This window comes from Thermobia domestica, chromosome 2 (assembly GCF_964235325.1).
Source record: "Thermobia domestica chromosome 2, izTheDome1.hap1.1, whole genome shotgun sequence".
Taxonomy (NCBI): Eukaryota; Metazoa; Arthropoda; class Insecta; order Zygentoma; family Lepismatidae; genus Thermobia; species Thermobia domestica.
In genome coordinates, this window is record NC_137455.1 from 341,733,780 (window position 1) to 341,752,726 (window position 18,947).

At 36.9% G+C, this 18,947-nt stretch overlaps 1 protein-coding gene across 2 annotated transcripts in view; it reads left to right on the forward strand.

Moving 5' to 3' along the window:
• Window positions 1-5,953: 5,953 nt before the first annotated feature.
• Tsp97E (Tetraspanin 97E) overlaps window positions 5,954-18,947 on the forward strand; it is a 75,081-nt gene continuing 62,087 nt past the window's right edge. The window contains exon 1 of one of the 2 annotated variants that reach the window (XM_081749199.1): window positions 5,954-6,573. In XM_081749199.1, the coding sequence (XP_081605325.1) occupies window positions 6,514-6,573 (60 nt within the window). In that variant the 5' untranslated portion in view covers window positions 5,954-6,513. The remainder of the gene's footprint in view (window positions 6,574-18,947) is intronic. The other variant, XM_081749196.1, reaches the window with a different exon arrangement.

Here is an 18,947-nt window from a genome sequence, read left to right on the forward strand (position 1 = left end):
TAACGCCTGTACATTGTTTTTGCACAAACAATTGGTGAGTTTGACATCCAACTGGACGCATTTTTGCCGATCCCAAACGTTTCAGCATTCTTGCCAATTTGATGTCGAGAACATAATCCAAACAACCCCTGCGGGGCTTCTAACCCGTTCCTACTACTACTACTACTACTACTACTACATTAGCTGTGGATCTATATAGTACAAGGGCAAACGTACTACTACTACTACTACATTTGCTGTGGATCTATATAGTAGGCTACAAGGGCAAACTTATTTTAATGAAAATTTTAAAACAATGATCGTTAAATCACTTTTTGAATATTATTTTTAATCTTATTTTAACGAAAGAAGTGTTATAAACATTTTTAAAAGTAGTAAAAAAAAACTGTCCGTAGGCAGGATTCGAACCCTCGCCAAAAACATTTTTGTTACTAGCATGTTACGCTATACCACTCGGCTACGAGAGCCGACAACAATTTTCGTTTATTTTGTGCTATATGTATATCATGTCTTGTAATATCTCATCTGTATCGACCAATCAGATCAGAGGATATGCTGAAACGTTTGGGATCCGCAAATATGCCAACTGGACACAGACAGGAGGCCGCGGAGGGAATGAAGTTCGGTGAAATGACTTCTATGTGATTAATATTTAGCTAGTCAATTTAAGATGTCAAACAAGCACGCGACATTAGGTCTAAGATCATATGGTGCTCTCATACAATGAGGACAGGCAAAGAGCATCATACTATAATAAACCAGTAGCCTAACAGCAAAAGTGTAGCAATAGTTATTATTCTATTTATAATAATTATTAGGGGTAAAAGCGGATCTGAAAAGATAGGGGGGACGAATAACCTCACGTTGTCCTTTGTGCCTATTTTTGTCCATTTTATTTTTTTTTTTTTTTTAGAAAGCGGGGGGATGCCATAGATATTTTCTGGAAGTGGGGAACGACATCCCAACGTTCCCCCTCACTTTTACTCCCGATAATTATACAATAATACACATAAGAGTTTTTTTTAATAATATAATCAAAATATAAAGAAAAATATGTAAAATAATCTCTCTCTCTCTCTCTCTCCATATATATATATATATATATATATATATATATATATATATATATATATATATATATATATATATATATATATATATATATATATATTGTGTGTGTGTGTGTGTGTTATAAATATTTTTTAAAGTTCGGCAACTTGTTATATAAGGATAATACTTAAATCTGTTGTTCTATTAAGCTTAAATACATAGGATAATGCAGACTTGGATGCATATTCCCTGCACATGAGGATTCGCTTGAAAAAGATCATCTCTAATCCGCACCGATGTTATAAATTGAGTTGATTTCGAGTTTAATGTCCCGTTCAGCAGCGAGGCTATATGAGACGTGGAGCTACTGATTAACGTGGAATCCGAACCACATGAGCTACCGCTGGGAATCGAACCCGGGTCTCCCACGCCATAGGCGCGTACGCTAAGAGATGTTATAAAGTTGTAATATATATATATATATATATATATATATATATATATATATATATATATATATATATATATATATATATATATATATATATATTGTCCTCCCATCTGCGCCTATGTCTTCCTAATGGTCGTTATCCGATTGGTCTTCCAGTCAAGACTTTGAAAGTGTTTCTACTTTCTTCCATTCTAGCTACATGACCTGCCCACCTAAGCCTCCTAGACTTGAGGACCCTAACAATGTTGGGTAAACCGTATAAATTATGTAGTTCCTCATTATGAAGTTTCCGCCATTCCCCATTCCCGTTCCTCTTGGGTCCGAATATTGGTCTAAGGATCTTGTTCTCAAATGTTTTCAGTCTATGTTCTTTCCTCAGAGTAAGCGATAATGTTTCACAATCATACAGACCAACAGGCATGATTATCGTTTTATATATTTTAAGCTTCAAATTTCTCGGCAGAATTCGCGACGACAAAAGATTTTGAACCGAATAGTAACACGAATTTCCTGCTTTTAGTCGACATTTAATTTCTCCGTGAATATGATTTTCGTCTGTTAATATTGATCTTAGATATTTAGAAGTATCCACTTTATCAAATGTATTATTTAATATTTTAACGCCTCCACAATTTGCCGTATTACGGTCCCGACGCACTTCCATGTATTTAGTTTTCTCTGCATTTACTTCTAAACCCATGTCCCTGCAAGCGTTTAATAAGATTTCTGCATTTTTTCTATTGTTCTCCTATCATACCCTATTAAATTTACATCATCAGAATATGCCATAACCTGGTGAATAACGTTCAACTCTAGGTCCTGGTTGCTATCTTTGATTTTCCTTATAGCGTATTCCAGAACAAAGTTAAATAATAATGGCGACAACGCATCTCCTAGTTTCAGGCCATTTTCGACGTGAAAGCTCGTGGACAAAAATTTTCCTACCTGGACTTTACTTTGGGATTCATTTAAACATATCTTAATTAATCTAATTAGCTTTCTCGGTATTCCAAGTTCTGTAAGAACGTTGTATAATGTTTCTCTCCTAACCGAGTCGTACGCCTTTCTAAAATCAATAAATAGTTGATGTACCGGGGTATTGTATTCCCACTTTTTTTCGAGTATTTGGCGAATGGTAAATATTTGGTCGATAGTTGATCGATTTCGTCTAAATCCGCACTGATAATGTCCAATAATTTCATCTGCGTATGGGATCAATCTTGCTAATAGAATATTTGAAAGGATTTTATAGGATGTTGACAGAAGAGAAATGCCTCGATAATTATTACAATCAGTTTTGTCGCCTTTCTTGTGAATTGGAACAATGATTGATTCTTTCCACTCTTGTGGCAATTCTTCCTTGTTCCAGATAAGGAGAATGAGTTTGTGTATCTTGTTCCACAATTTTTCGCCTCCAGCTAAAATTAACTCAACCGGAATTTCATCTACACCCGGAGATTTGTGTTTCTTTAATTTCTTTATAGCGGTTTCTACTTCTATTCGGTTGGGTTCTGGAATATACGGTTCTGCGGTGTGTATCTCTTTTTCTCCACGCACATTAGTTTTTGGCTGCGTGCTCAGCAAATCGTCAAAGAAATCTTTCCATCTATTTAAGATGCTATCCGTATCAGTGAGAACTGTTCCGTCAGCTTTCTTTAATATATAAGCACGAGGTTGATAGCCTTTCTTAAATTCGTTGATCCCCTTATACATGTCCCGAATGTTTTTATTTTTACTATTATCTTCAAGTTCCTTAATTTTAGCTTTCAAAAATTCGTGTTTCTTCGTTCTAAAAGTAGGGCGATACATATATCTTGGAAATTAACGCACTAAGAGATTAACTCCTAGGTACTCAAGAACAAACATACTAGAAAGCAAGTTATTTAGATAAACAACGCGACTAATGTAAAAGAAATTGAAAGGAAAGGTAATACGGATTTACCTTAGCACTAATTAACTTTTGTTATTCTGGAAGATAAATATGTTTAATAAAGGGCATCCTGTATTAAAATCAGCTTAACTAAGAATAAGCACAAATGAATAATGAAAGTAAATTCATTTGTATCGAATGAAATTATCAAAGTAAAAACTTGCTAACGTATATTTTAACTACATTTTTAATAAATTGCATTTTGTTGTTTTTGTATACAGCATGTGTCAGCTATTGGGTTTATCGTGATAGAATTATTAATCTTCATGCTGGTGTTTCCACCAAATCACGCTCTCTCAATCAAGTAGGAAACGCTAGTGATATTTTGATTATATTGTAGATCTGTGGCATTAGAAGAGTGAAATTAAGTTTTGTATTGCATGGTATATATAGGGCTGCAGCCCCTCTTTCATGCGATTGACTCAGAAAATTTCTAATTTGTTGGATTTGAGTTTTGCATTCCGTTCAGCGGAGAGTCTTATGAGACGTGATGGACCTACAGCTTAGCGTGGGTTCCGAACCATATGAGCATCCACCTGGAAGCTAACTTGGGTCTCCCACGCGTATGCTATCCACATAGTCACGAAGGAGCTCAGCTTTTAATTTGTATTCTGCTTACTTTAAACCATAATGTCGTTATCCGTAACAAATTTGTACATACTTAGATGTAAGTGTTACCAACTTGTAAAGCCAGTGGTGCTTACGTCCCAGGTTTAGGCTAAAGGCGATGGTGATGATGAGAATTAATCAAATTGTGAAGTGAAGAAAGTTGGAAGATACTGGAGAATCATTAGAAAACCCTTGTACACCACAAAGTCTACTTGGCGCTAATTGGGAACGAAACAGAGGCTCACGACAAGAGATGAAGGCTTTAGCCGTCGCGCCTCCTTGGTGCCTATATGGTATTTACATTTTATACAATTTCCGGGCAATATTTAATTGTAAGGATTACTTTCCATTTGTTTATCGGTTATTTGGAATATTGCGGTTAATCATATAACTACTTACATATATGTAGGCTGATCAATGAAGATGATTATCAGTGTTTATGAGGTGAATACGCCAGAAAGGCTCATAAACAAAACACGTCTGTGCAGTGGGAGAAATGACGAGTAGATCGAGCAAGTTTGAAGGCCATGATGTCAGGAATGTGACCTTGGCAGCCGTTCAAGCACACGTAGTTTGTTTCGCATAAGGCAACATGAAAGTGACACCCGAAGAACAGTATAGTGCATTGAAATTTGTTTTCGATTGAAGAAAACAGCAGCTGAAGCATATGCAATGTTACAGGGCGCGTATGGGGGGTCTGTTCTTCCCTATAGCACAGTGCGAAGATGGTTCAAAATGTTTAAAAATTGTAGACAATCAACGCCAGAGGAAGGTGGTTCCGGCGCTCCAGTAACTGCTCTTGCGGACATCGCTGCTGTAATAGTGAGAGAAGATCGTCGAATCATGGTAAGAAAACTAGAGCAAAGAATGAAGATTTCATTTGGTTCCGTTCATACGTTGCTCACAGACAAACTGCATATGTCACGTGTGTGTGTGCGGTGGGTTCCGCAATTGTTCATTTCCGATAAAAAAGCTGTGCGTTGGAGGTTTGTTCAGAGTGGAAATCAAAGCTGCAAGAAGATCACATGTTTCTTTAGAAAATCATCACTGCCAATGAAAAGTTGGATTCATCATTATGATCCTGAGTCCAAGCAGGAGAGTTCTGTATGAAAGTATTCATTACTAACACCCAAGGAAGCGAGAGTGGTTGCTTCTGCTAACAAAGTTATGATCATGGTTATGATTTTTCGATATTCGAGGCATGGTGTACCAACATATCGTCCCACCACATACAACTGTCACGGGAGTGTATTATAAGGGTGTATTGTAAGCCCCCCAAGGTCACATTCATCGGAAACGACCACATTTGAAATAAACAGGACAGATGCTACACAATGATAACGCCAGACTCCACTTGCAAAATCAACGTTCCGTGTGTGCCCCATCCCCATATAGCCGTGATCTAGCCCCTTGTAATTTCTTTCTTTTTCCAACTTTGAAGAAACAGCTCCGGGGACGGCGTTTCGCATCTTCAGGAGTAGTGATTTTGAAGGATTGTCCAAAAATGGCTTCCCACATGTCTTTGATGACTGATAAAAACGTTGGGACAAGTGCATTGCATGTTATGGGAATTATTTTGAAAAAGATCATCAACGTTTGGACGATTAGTACAGGTAATTATGTTTTATTCGTTTATAGTCATTCTTTATTGAATATTCCTCGCATATTAATTACCTAAACATTAATACTTATTTGTCTTATTTACTTCATAATAAAGGAGCAAACAGTCAGGATATTCCGTAGCGGTTTCTGTCAGACGCAAACTTTGTGTTTCAGTTTGCGATATTCTGCATAGCGCTTTCTGCTTATTGTAATTTGTGCGTTGGGATTAGCAATTTTTAAAGGACCGATTCGGAATCAGGACACCATGTTCAACCCCCAGATTAGTTGCACATTTTTACACTCAGTTTCACTATTCTGAAGTAACTCGTTTCAATAATAATGTTGCCAAGCTTGCGACATTAATTAGTAGCGAAAATTACATCCACAAATTTGTAAATCGAAATAATTACTCTTGTATTCTGAAATACAGGAATAATTAACGAGGACCTAAGTTCAGGATTGACCTATACAAGGATTTTAATTTGCATTAGGTTAGATAGGAGTTGTGCACTGACCTATCCTCTGCATATCCAGAAACTGTCCACAGAGAAGAGATTGACGGAAGAGGACGATGAACGTTCGTAGTTTGTGATTGCGTATTAGGGACATGTATTTTAAGCTATTGGTGTCTTGAATTTGTGAAATTTTGTATATAGAATTACGTGAATCTTCTTATTTACTCCTGCAGAGTGTAGTACATAAATCCTTCTTCAATTATCACGTAACCAAAGTAATCATTGATCGAGGTTTCTAGCGGTTAGACGTTCGTGCATACTGCAGGGTTGGTATGATCTTATGAGTGGAAATTCGTAGAGAAGAACTGAGCTCTAGATTTTTATTTTGTGTTCAGAGAACTATATATATGTAAACCATGTGTGGCGGATTCACCTGCTCGAAGAATGCATTAACAGCGCTAAATATTTTGTACATAGTAAGTATTTCTGTAATATAAGAATTTAATTACTTTGATCTCTTAACATAGTGAATACCTTGAGATATTTTATCTAACTGGTTTCAATTTAACACTAATTCTGCAAACTGTCACATATGTGGAAAGTGGTAAAGTTTGATAAGTGTAAATCTCATGTTTAAAATTTACAGGTAATTTCATGCAGATTAAGAATTGCGTTTGATCCTATTTTATGAGGGCATCCTTATATTCATGAAATATAAACATCTCGTAGCAGGAAATGAACTCTTACTGCCTCAGACAGTGTTTCTAAAGGGAGGAATGGATTGAGTATAGCCCGCTCCCCCCAGTGATTTTTAACGAATCATAGTGATTCTAACGATTCATACTAGTTCATAATGAATCGGAATCGCATGTTATAAAGATTTAAGATGTAAATCTTGCGGTAAGGAAGCTCTTTTAGTATAAGTAGTAGTAGTAGTAGTAGTAGCGGTAGTAGCAGCAGTAGTAGTAAGTAGCAATAGTAGTAGTAGTAGTAGTAGTTAGTAGCAATAGTAGTAGTAGTAGGAACGGGTTAGAAGCCCCGCAGGGGTTGGTTGGGTTCTGTTCTCGATATAAGTAGTAGTAATAGTGACTCTTCCAGTTCAGGTGACAAAGAACTGGGGGGAGCGGGCTATACACAAGCCGGAGGAATTGCATTAACGTGTGCAAATTTATTAGGCAAGCTGACTATAAAATGAATCAACTTAAAATGTTTTTACTTTGACTAGGGCAGTGATGGTAACCGATTCATCTGACCCGGTTCCCGGAGCAGTTTAGAAATATCTCTTAAGAAGGATTAAATTCATCAGAGCAGTCTAGGAATCAAATTCTTCTAAACAGACAACCTAACACGGTTTTTCTGAACCATGAGTTGACACTAAATTTCGTTTTACAATCCCTGTTACAAAAAAGAAGAAAAACTAATGAACGTCCAATCTTGCCATACGTCGGAAATAGCTTTAACCTTCGATCACAACCATCACAAGTTTTCGCAAAGTCAATTAAACCACAGTGCTGCAAAGCGATAACAATTAATTTCTGAATCTAATACAAACTTATTTAAAAAGGACTAATTCAGACTCTTAGCATCAAGTCCATTATACGTTTTTTAAATCTCATTTACTAACTCTATAGTCGCCATGAAACACAAATTGAAGTATGCGCTTCCATGAATTTGATAACCAGCACACAAACCTAACACACTTGACACAGACAGACTAGGTCTATGGAGCTACGAACCGCTATCACAGTAGTAAGCTACCATATGACTGCACATTAGGACAGACGCCTAGTAAAAAAAAATAAATAAATAAAAAAAAAAAAAGAACAATAGACATTGCACCAAATCCACAAACAGTTTCAGCGAGTGACTGAATATATAATAGAAACCGGTTTCAGTTACTATCCTAGTCAAAGAAAAATATTACTCAGAGGCTAGTTTATGCTAAGTGGCTAGTAAAAAGCATGAATGCTGTCTTAATGGAGTAAGGGATGGGGCGGGGCTAGGGAGCCCGAACGGTTGCGAGGCGCGTCAGTGATGGTGAGTATGCTCATAAACTACATATGGCAACTTACCTTCCAATAGTATCTTCACCAATCCTTGTATCATTCTTCTACATCTTTTCACTACCAATTTCATTCTTTTAATTCACGTCTCACTTTCCCGCAATAAAGTGTCAGGCAATCAACTGATTCATTTCTCTTTAGTAATGTCATATGTTCGTTGCATTTTTGGACATATTGCATCAGGTTGAGTAACTCTGACTCCTGACGAAATTTTGATATGTATATGAGGAATTGGAGATTTGGAATTCCTTGAAATTCTAATGTTGTATTCTTTTCCGGTTGAGGTAATTCGAATTGTCGTCTTAATTTTCTTTGATATTTGAACACGATTGAGTCAGTTCCGCCATATCATGCCACTGTTCCCGGACACTATCAGCTGTCAGTACGTTACTTCAGACTGCTCAAAGGAACGAATCTGACACTTTTTGAACACCTTTCGGAGACTTCGATCGTTAAGGATCACGACTTAACACTCCCTATTACCACTTTCATGTTTAACACCCCCGCCAAGTGAACTTTGTGGTGGACAAACACCGTGTGCATGGGTTTTCTCGGGATTCTCCCGTTTCCTCCCACTTTCTTCATTCCACCATTTCATTCATTACTCATCATCACCGTCTCCTTTAGCCTAACCGGCATAACCGCGGGACGTAAAACTCAAAGATTTCAATTCATTCATTTTTCTCATGTTTAACAATGGGTTCTTCTGTGCCTACAAGTGCAGACTTTGTATTAGATATTCTCGCGTTTTACGCATGCTGCAGGGAAGATCCGCATATATTCGATTTCTTATATGTTCCTCTTTTGTATTCAGCATTAATATTTCTTTCGTAACTGTGCCTCCGTGAAATAGGATAGCACCAAGAGTAGTCTGTCAAGTTAAAACAGCCTTTTTCGTTCTCTTCTTACTTTAAATGAATCCCTAAGGTGTTCTCCAGTGCTATTCTGATGTATGCCTAAACAATTCCGCACTGATTGATAATATACACGCAAACTGATTTGCCTTGAAAATTATTACATGCCGTTCTGTTACATGTTTTATGCAATAGACTATGTGTAATTATTTCATTACGATCTTGTGATAGGTGTCACATTCATGGGTTTAAATTCACTTTGTAAGTACTTACGAATTTAAGTACGCGTCTTGACGTACGCTATAAATACGACTGTGCAAAAACACAAACTAACTTTTACTAGTGGGCCGCTAAAAGCGAGAATGCTATGTAACCGAATCGCGGCAGGAACAAGCAAGGAGTGCATCTACAAGGAGCAGACGCGTCAGCGACGGAGGGTACTCAAACGCGAATAGTGCGGCACAGTTGTAATGGTTTCATGCTTGTAACTGTTATATTTGTAAACATAAAGTACCAGTTTCTTAGATCGTGCAGAAGTGCTCCGCGGTAGAAATTAGTATGTCACACAGTCGTCTTTGATATGTATTCATTCATTATTAACCCTTGTAATGGTTTCACATTTGTAAACATGAAATACTGGTTTTCTGCATCGTGACAATCCCTCTGATAGTGGAATTTAATATCCTACACAATCTTCTTTCACATGCACTCATTTTAAACGTACTATTACAATTTTTATGACGGGAGTATTCTTAGTTAGTACCAAAGTTAGTGTGCTAGTATATAGTAACTTTAAATATATTGCGTGGTCTAAATTGTTCCCCTAATATCTTAAAATATACTCTGTTGGTGACTGTCTTTCTACTAAGTATGTTTACAGAAGGAAGTTTGCATGCCCTCCTGAGAGTGAGGGTGAAGTAATGGAGTAGTTTATTTACTCAGTTAACTCTAGAGATTGGTTTTTTATCCTGTTAAGAAACTATGAGCAATGAAGTTAAGTCTTAAACTGTATACATCAAGAAAGCGTAGCGAAGTTACTGCAGCCGAGGGTGAGTACATCAAATCAAAACTGATAAAATTCTCAAAGTAGAAATTCCATCGTTAGAAGAAAATGAATTGAAAAAAGCCTGTGCAAACTTACCGGGAATTTATATCAAATATCAGTTCAGCTGTTGAATCGTGTGAACTTACAACGAAAAGTTGCAAGTTCTGACAGTTATGCTAGTGTTCCTATCAAAGGTACAAGTTTTGCACCACATTCCGTCTGTAGCAATATACATGGTGGACAAAACAAGAAATGTGAGATCTGCAGAAGGAGTGTTTGGGAAACTATATATCTATTATAGTCATCCTGTGAATGAAGCTTATGTTCAAATTGCAAATAATTTTATCTGGAAGTAAAATGGAAGTCTCACTAGAGCGCTAACAAAAAAGACTATCGCTATAACAGTTGCAAGAGAAAAAGTTGTGAAAGTGGAAAGATACATGGCCCGTAACATTAAAGAAACTTTCACCATATATAAGTAGAAACATTCAGTATTACATATCGGAAGATCAAACTTTAAAGCATTATGTTCCTAAATGGGTGGTTCTACACCCACCTAGAAATGTCTGTTTGTGTGTGAATTGTGCCAATTTTGCACTTTGCGTGGTAACTTTGAAGAACTTGCTTGAAGGCACGTCATATGACACCTTGGTTGGAAGTGTGAAGTCGTTAGTATCTGTGATGTACAACGAGAGACCTGTTTGTTTCAGGAATGTTGTGACTGCCGTAGAAAGGGCGGACTTACCGTACAGACATGGTCGGAAAGCATAGCAGATTACTCTTCGGAGGTTACAAATGCAACATGGAAGAAAAATATTAATTAAGAAAACTGTTACCATTAAGACCTTCATTGACGAACTTGGAAAAGGGACAGTGAAAACAGTGACACACTAACGTTTGAAGAAATTGGAACAACAACACATTGCAGAAAGGAAGTTACGTGGAGAGACTGAACAACTACGTTTAGTGCTTCCTTGTGACTTTCTGAGAATTAGTCTGATTCTGCCATAAGAAGTACAATGGTAACCACATTACCAAGTTTTAAGTTTTACAGGAGTCACATACTTTCAAAACAAGAGCATAAGTGTTGCAGTTATAAGTGATGCAGAAGACATGACCCAGCACATCCACTGTTGGCGATGCGCAAATTCTTCGAAGCTGCAATCACCTATTTGAATTGACAAAGTCACTTGTGTCGAGAAAGGATATACAGTGCTGCTGATCATGCTGGGGCCTTGCGATAGCGTAGGACGCCTGCTGAAGCACTACGCTACAAAACAATCTTTCCCACCCAACTATAGCTGAATTCAGAATGCAGAGGATTTTACAAGAATAGTGAAGTCATACACTCAACAGCTCTCATCTTTACGTAAGGAGGAAACTGAAGAATTTCGTCAGCAGAAAATAGAAGGACTACCCCTATGAAAGAAATTTAGGAGTCATATGTCTTGAGTTACAGTGATGGACAAACTTATACTGCACGTACTTCAAAGAGGAAGAAAGAAGAAATTTCATCTGTCCAACCGGAATGTCAGAAACTGTAGGAAAATATTCAGATTCACAAACTACAAGGGGAAATATTTGTAGCCCGTGAGTATGACTGTGACTTGCATAGGTTATGAATATCAATTATGAGTTAAAAGAAACCGTCGTGAACTTCATGCTATCACATGGACGCTGTTGGATATAGTTTCACCTGAAAGACAGCAACATCACGACCGTGGATGCCCCAGTTCCTGTTAATTCAACAGCAAGGCATCACTCAATATCAAAGAAAGAAACTGATGCAGTTGAACATATTTTTAGTTCATTAAATTGCTGATTTTAGTTCTAAGCAAGTGCGCAGAAGTGGTATGGTTTGGAACCTGTAGGATGTTCAGATACAACGAAATGTCATGACCAGTCCCAAAGATAGGACATTTTAATATGCCAAAATTCGCACGGGAGAAATGTGGCGCCCGGAGCGCCATTTTTGGCAGACTTTATCTTGGGCTTTTTTTTCTTTTTTTTTTTAAGAAAAAAACATTCTAGTTTCTCACTTTGTCCTTAATTTTAACATCTGATAATTTCAATAATATCTGTAACTGTCAACTTAAGATTTTTTTTCTTTGCAGGCCTGAGTTGGTCTGGACTATACCATATAGAGAAGATAGATTAAGATCCATGTTGTGTATTGTACACTGAATGCGGTGTTACGTACATATCATTGTTTCTGTAAAATTAGGAAGCTTATTTTGTACCGAATGCAGTCTTGTTTTTTTAGAATTTAATTATGCTCAATATTTCGGCCCGCCCTGCATCTATGAATACGATCTGTGTTGCATGTTAACCGGAATATGACTAGACTTGCATCTTGTTATTGTTTGACTCCTTATGCTAGCTAACTCTATGGCTTATTGCAGGTCCGTGGTGACGCAGTGGTAGAGCGTTCATCTCTGGTGCGTGGGTTTTCTCGAGGTTCTCCCGTTTCACCCCTCTTTATTCATTTCACCATTCCATTCATTTCTCATCATCGCCGTCTCCTTTAGTCTAGTTGGCATAATCGTTGGACGTGAAACTTTAAAGTTCATTTAGGGATAGCTTATGGAACCTGGAGGTTCAGTGCTGCGTTCACAAAAGCATTCCATTGACCTCTGTTCTTATCTTAGCCAATTGGATCCAGTTTCTACGATATAGTCCTATTTCTGCGAGATCCAACTTAATATTATCCTCCCATCCGCGCTTTTCGATGAACGTTTTCCGATTGGATTTCGAGTAAAAATTTTAATAGCGTTCGTACTTTCTTCCATTCTTGTTACGTGAGCTGAGCCTCCTAAACTTAATGATCCTTACAGTGTTTGGTAAACGATATAAACTAGGCAAATTTCTTAAGTTTCTGCCATTCCTCATTCCCGTTCTCCTAGGTCTGAATATTCGTCTCAGGATTTTATTCTCAAATACTTTGTCTGCGTTCTTCCCTCAAAGTAAGCGACCATACTTCGCAACCATACAGTACAACAAGTATGATTATCGTTGTATACCATCTTAAGCTTTAAAGAGTACAGCCAACAAAGCATTAGCTTGGAGCCTCAGTTTCATCTCCCCATGAATTTGCCCGAACTTGAGTGCAAGCGATACGTTCAGATGCGTAGAACACGCCTGTGAAGGAAGCAGAGTGGCCAGGTGCACCGTTCCTGCAATATCGCATTCCAAAGGTGTGGGATCCTACAAACTATCTGAGGAAAGGGAGGGAATTTTTCGCGTCACTCTTACTGTTCCCGAGATTTTGACCAAAAAATGGCCGGTTTCTGGAGATTTAAGGAGCCGTAAGTGATACAGAAACGATATTGGTGTTGATCAATATCCAAGAGGATGATGAATATTTGGTACCAAATAATTCCCCAGATATTGGCCAAAAAGGTTCGAATTTCGAGAGATTTAAGGAGGCATATCTGGAACCGTAAGTCATAGAGAGATTATATTTTGCGAATTTTTGCGAGAAACAGAAGAAGGTGCGGATGAAAGTATTTGCTTTTACATGTAGGAAAAATCAGTTATCCTTCCCACTCCATCTCTCCATTCTTTTTAAGTTCGTTTTGGCAATGCTCTTGGAGCATTCTTGACTGGTTTCTTTTTGCATTATACAATAATTTACTAGAACTAAACTAACCATTTATTGCAACTGAGACTTTTAGTGATTGTTTACCTTAGGACATACTATAACGCAACAGAAATTTAGAGTTTTTGAAGATTGTTTTTTTAAGAGAATTAAGTTCAAGTTCACCTTTCTAAATTTTTAAAATTTTAAGTTGTGCAGTTATTTTTTGACAGAGTTTTTGTGACATTAGTGCCTATTTCCAAGGTTTTAAGTGCATGAACATTCGTGTTCTAGTTATGAAATACATTATAACTCGTTTAAGTAGATTAACCTACTTACTAGGTTTTGAACCTAAACAACCGCGCCCAATCTTCTGCGTCCAAATGGCATCACCCAAACATCCTTCTCCGTCTAAATACACCCCTATTACTTGGAACAAGCAGAAGCGCACACAAAAGAATTTTCGTCTTAAATGTCGATGATGATTTCCCCGTTGGAATAGTTAAGATCTGCAAACCCTATGTTGCGAAGAGAAGAAAGCAGGATTGCCCCGTTAGCCGTTCAAAGCGGGATTTTCCCTAATCATCTCTGCATAAAACCCCCATTTTCATACTGTGCTGTACATACAATTGCGTTTCATTGTATTATAATTATTATCTTCTATGATCGAAATAACAGAACAGAAACGGGATTTCACTTATTTTCACTTCAAATTGATGTGTTTCGGAATTTGATTTAATCAACGATTTTTATTAAAAGAAATCAAGTGATTTATATCAATCCACGCTGGTCTGTGCTCTAACTCGTAACTTCCAGCATAATAATTTAGCTAATTTGGATATCCCCGATATCATTTGGCCAATTGCCGTAACATTAAAACATTTCCATACCATAACAAGCACAGTTAATCATGTTCACATGAGAACGGTGCAACTTTTTGCAACATTTTTCGCCAGACTACATATACAGGTACCAATGTATTTCTATTCTTTTTTATTACGCTTATTGCTGTTCGAGTACTTTTACATTTATATTTTCATTGCACATAGGTTTCTTAATAGCTATAGTGCTTCCAGTAAGAGAACGTCTCTGACAGCTCGCAGTGACATTGCCACTACTCGCGTGTCAAGTTGTTTTTCGGTGCAACTGTAGTGGCAATTTAATTAATGGTATAAGACAGAGTGATCGTCGTTGGTAACACATTTTTATCAAAGTAGGGGCTGCAATGTTCCACCGCATGTGGTAAGAAACGTCAGAGACCATCTCTTGTTGGTCGTGCTTATAGTTCAAATGGACCGACGAACAACTGCGCAAAAATTTGAAATTGTATTAATTTATGTAGAGCGCCACAGGAATATGAAAGTTGTGTGCTGCCAATGCTAATCGTTGTCCTGATAGGCGTCATTCTACTGTTCGGACTTTCCGATAGATCGTTAATTTATTTATGAATATGGGAAAGTGAAACCAAAATTGCAAAATCAGAAAATCCACATAACAATCGAGGTTCCCAAGGGTCAATATTAGCAGCAGACACAGTTAGTTACCGATGTCAGCAGCAAACAAATTATCCACGGGTCAGAAATGTCCTAGACCTGTTTCGAGAATCCTGGAACGATACAATTACGTGCCTTATCACATTTCTTTACGTCAGGAATTTGATTGGAACTATTTTCAATAATCAATTGTTGTCTGTAGGCAGAACTAAAAGTGCACAATAACCCTGATTTCATTTCATTCATTTTTCTCGTCTCAACCTGTACTTGAGAGTACAGCTTGAGAGTTCATGAGTACAAGCAATATTTCGTTTTTGTTTGTATATTCAGCAATAACTTTTCGGATACAACCTTGAAAATCATTTTATACTGATAATCAGTGGCGGATTTAGAAAAGTATTTTGGGAGGGGTTTTTCTTATTAATGTTTAGTTTTTCTAAAAATACCTAATTTTTATTTGAAAAGAGCTTGAAGTTTATGAGTAAAGGCATAACAAATATTTCGTTTGTTTTAGAAATTCTGTAATTTCGGGGTATAAGCTTCACCCGTAAAACATCCCAACCGTAACCCCCTTCGCAAATCCGTCACTGCTGGTAATTAGTAATAACAACGATTTAAAAACGATAAGAAAGGAAGTCGGCCAGAACTCACAGTACACGCATTATCTCTACACTCACAGACACAATAAAGAAAAAATGGTTGAATGCGGGGTTGAATCCCGGACTTCCCGATAGAAGCGCAAAAGCTAACCACTCACTTATGGTTGTTGTGCAGTTGTGCTTAACTTAAATACATTCTCTCTCTCTATGGCCTATGGAATCCGAAGGTTCAATGCCGCGTTCACAAAATCTCTCCACTGACTTCAATCCTTAGCCAACTGGATCCAGTTTTTACCTTGTATTCCTATTTCTGCGAGATCCATTTTAATATTGTCCTCCCATCTGCGCCTAAGTCTTCCTAATGGACGTTTTCTGATTGAATTTCCAGTTAAAACTTTGAAAGCGTTCCTACCTTCTTCCATTCTGGCTGCATGACCTGCCCACCTGAGCCTTCTAGACTTGATGACCGTAGCGATGTTTGGTAAACCGTTGTAAATTATGCAGTTCTTCGTTATGAAGATTCCCTCATTCCCGTTCCTCCTGGGTCCGAATATTCGTCTCAGGATTTTATTTTCAAATACTTTCAGTCTGCGTTCTTTCTTCAAGCGACCATGCTTCACAACCATAAAACAACAGGCATGATTATCGTTTTATATATTTTAAGCTTTAAATTCTTTGACAGAATTCGCGACGACAAAATACTTTGAACTGAATAATAACACGAATTTCCTGATTTCAGTCGACATTTAATTTCTTTGGATATGATTTTGGTCTGGTGATTTTGATCCCAGGTATTTGAAAGTATCCACTTTGTCGAAAGTATTATTTGATATTTTAACGCATCCATAATTTGCCATATTACGATCCCGGTAAACTTCCATGTATTTAGTTTTCTCTGCATTTACTTCTAAACCAATGTAGCTGCGCAAGCGTTTAGTAAGGCCTGTGCATTTCTTTCTATTGTTCTCCTATCATCCCCTATTAAATTTACATCATCAGCATACACCATAACCTGGTGAATACCATTCAGCTCTAGGACCTGGTTGCTATCTTTAATTTTCCTTATAGCGTACTCCGAAATAATGTTGAATAATAATGGCAATAACGCATCTCATTGTTTTAGGTCATTCTCGTCGTGGAAGCTCATGGATAGGAATTTTTCTGCTCGGACTTTACTTTGGGATTCATTTAAACACATTTTAATTAATCTAACTAGCTTTATCAGTATTCCGAATTCTGTAAGAATGTTGCACAATGTTTCCCTCCTATCCGAGTCGTAAGCCTTTTTAAAACCAATAAACAGCTGATGTACTGGGTAATATGTTCCTATTTCTTTTCGAGTATTTATCGAATGGTAAATATCTGGTCGATAGTTGGTCGATTTCACTAAATCCACACTGATAATCTCCAATAATTTCATCTGCGTATGGAATCAATCTTGTTAATAGAATGTTAAGAGATATGCCTCGATAATTATTACATTCAGTTTTATCGCCTTTCATGTGAATTGGAATAGTGATTGATTCTTTCCACTCTTCTTAAATGTATTCCAAAGTTTTTTTTTTAATATATAAAGTTTCGTAATGACATGTTGAATTCCTGTCGTTAAAAATTCAGAAACCTTCAGGACTGGGTAAACCGTGATGGTGGTTATAAGTCTAGGAAACCGCACAATCAGATGAACAGTCTATTACGCATATGATCCATTAACAGAAAATTTGGTACTTTCCCGATTCTGAACAAGATTAAGAAACAGTCAGTGCATTATAGAACTCGGAATTTTACCGATTTTGCAGATTCCAAGCACCTGATAGGTGGTAACATTATTACGTATGTGATCAATGAATGAAAAATTTGTTCGAAATATTCATACAATGTATATGAAAGTTAAAACTTAAAAATTTCAAGAATGTACAGAACCACCCGAAACCAAGCTCTTGATGTGCAGCTTTTAAATTATCATATAAATGTATTTCTCTCATGCTTTATTTTTTGTTTCAAAAAGAGGGTGTGTGATATTTTGAAGTAAAAATACTACATACAATTTTGCTAGTTATTTGTGTATCTTTTTTTTAAGTACTTATTTTTGTGTACAAGAAGTTAAAAAATTATTATATATATATTTTAATCCTTTGGAATTCATAATGTAAATATGTTAAGAATTTAAAAAAAAATCTTTTCGAAATTCATGATTTATTTTAGATGTTCTATTTTATCTACATCAACCACTAATCAAATGAGTTCTTGTGCTGTAGAGAAGCGAAACAAAGTATACCTTATCAATTTAAACCAAAATTTTGAAAAAAAGCCCTTTTTTTTTTTTCGAACCCTTGGATCTCTAATTCTGTGTAATTCTATCTTTTCTGGGTTTTCAGTTATTGTAGTGTTCCTTCTTTTAAGCTACGAATTCTTAGGTTAACTTCGTATAGATATTTTCGTTTTCCACAAGATAAGATTTGGAAATCGCTTTCTCTTTTCTTACCAGTTCCTGGAGAGTTTATCTTAACTGGTAAACAAGACGTCCAACCGATAAGCTGTGCGTGATTCATGTTTGAAGTATCTCTTACTTCACTTATCAGTACTGGCGCTAGCGGCAAATTTATGCGTGGATTTCTAGACCTGTTTTAGGAAAGCGAAAACGTAATAGTTCATCGGTGAGGCATCCAGTGATTTCACTAGAATGTGGGTGAAGGCAGTGATAATCTCAGAGGCAGACAAGTAAGCGGCGGGACAGGACGTTTGGGCGCCGCCATTTGGGCGCGGACGTTTTGGCGCTGCCGTTTGGGCGCAAAGCCGTTTAGGCGCCAGACGTTTGGGCGCGAGGTACATAGTAAAAATCACAATTTACGACATATAAAGTAAGCTAGGCACTGAAAACTAAGCGCCAATCAAGATATATACATTTCCTACACTTCTATCTTTATCTCACCTCATTTATCTGTATATTTTCTATCTCTATCTTATTTATTCATCTAAATTAAATAATTTAATGCGTTTGTGGCATTTGTTGCCTAACCTCGTCATGGATTGATTTTTCGCTTGTTCACGATTCTTGTACTTCTGATCTAATTTTTGTATTATATAAGAAAGCTAGGAAATAAAGGAATCAGACGAACTGTTAATTTTCTTAATGTTAATTAAAACATATTGATTTAATTTTTGTATTTTTTTAAAGAAAGTTAATAATTACATATTTATGAATATTAAAATTTGTTTTCT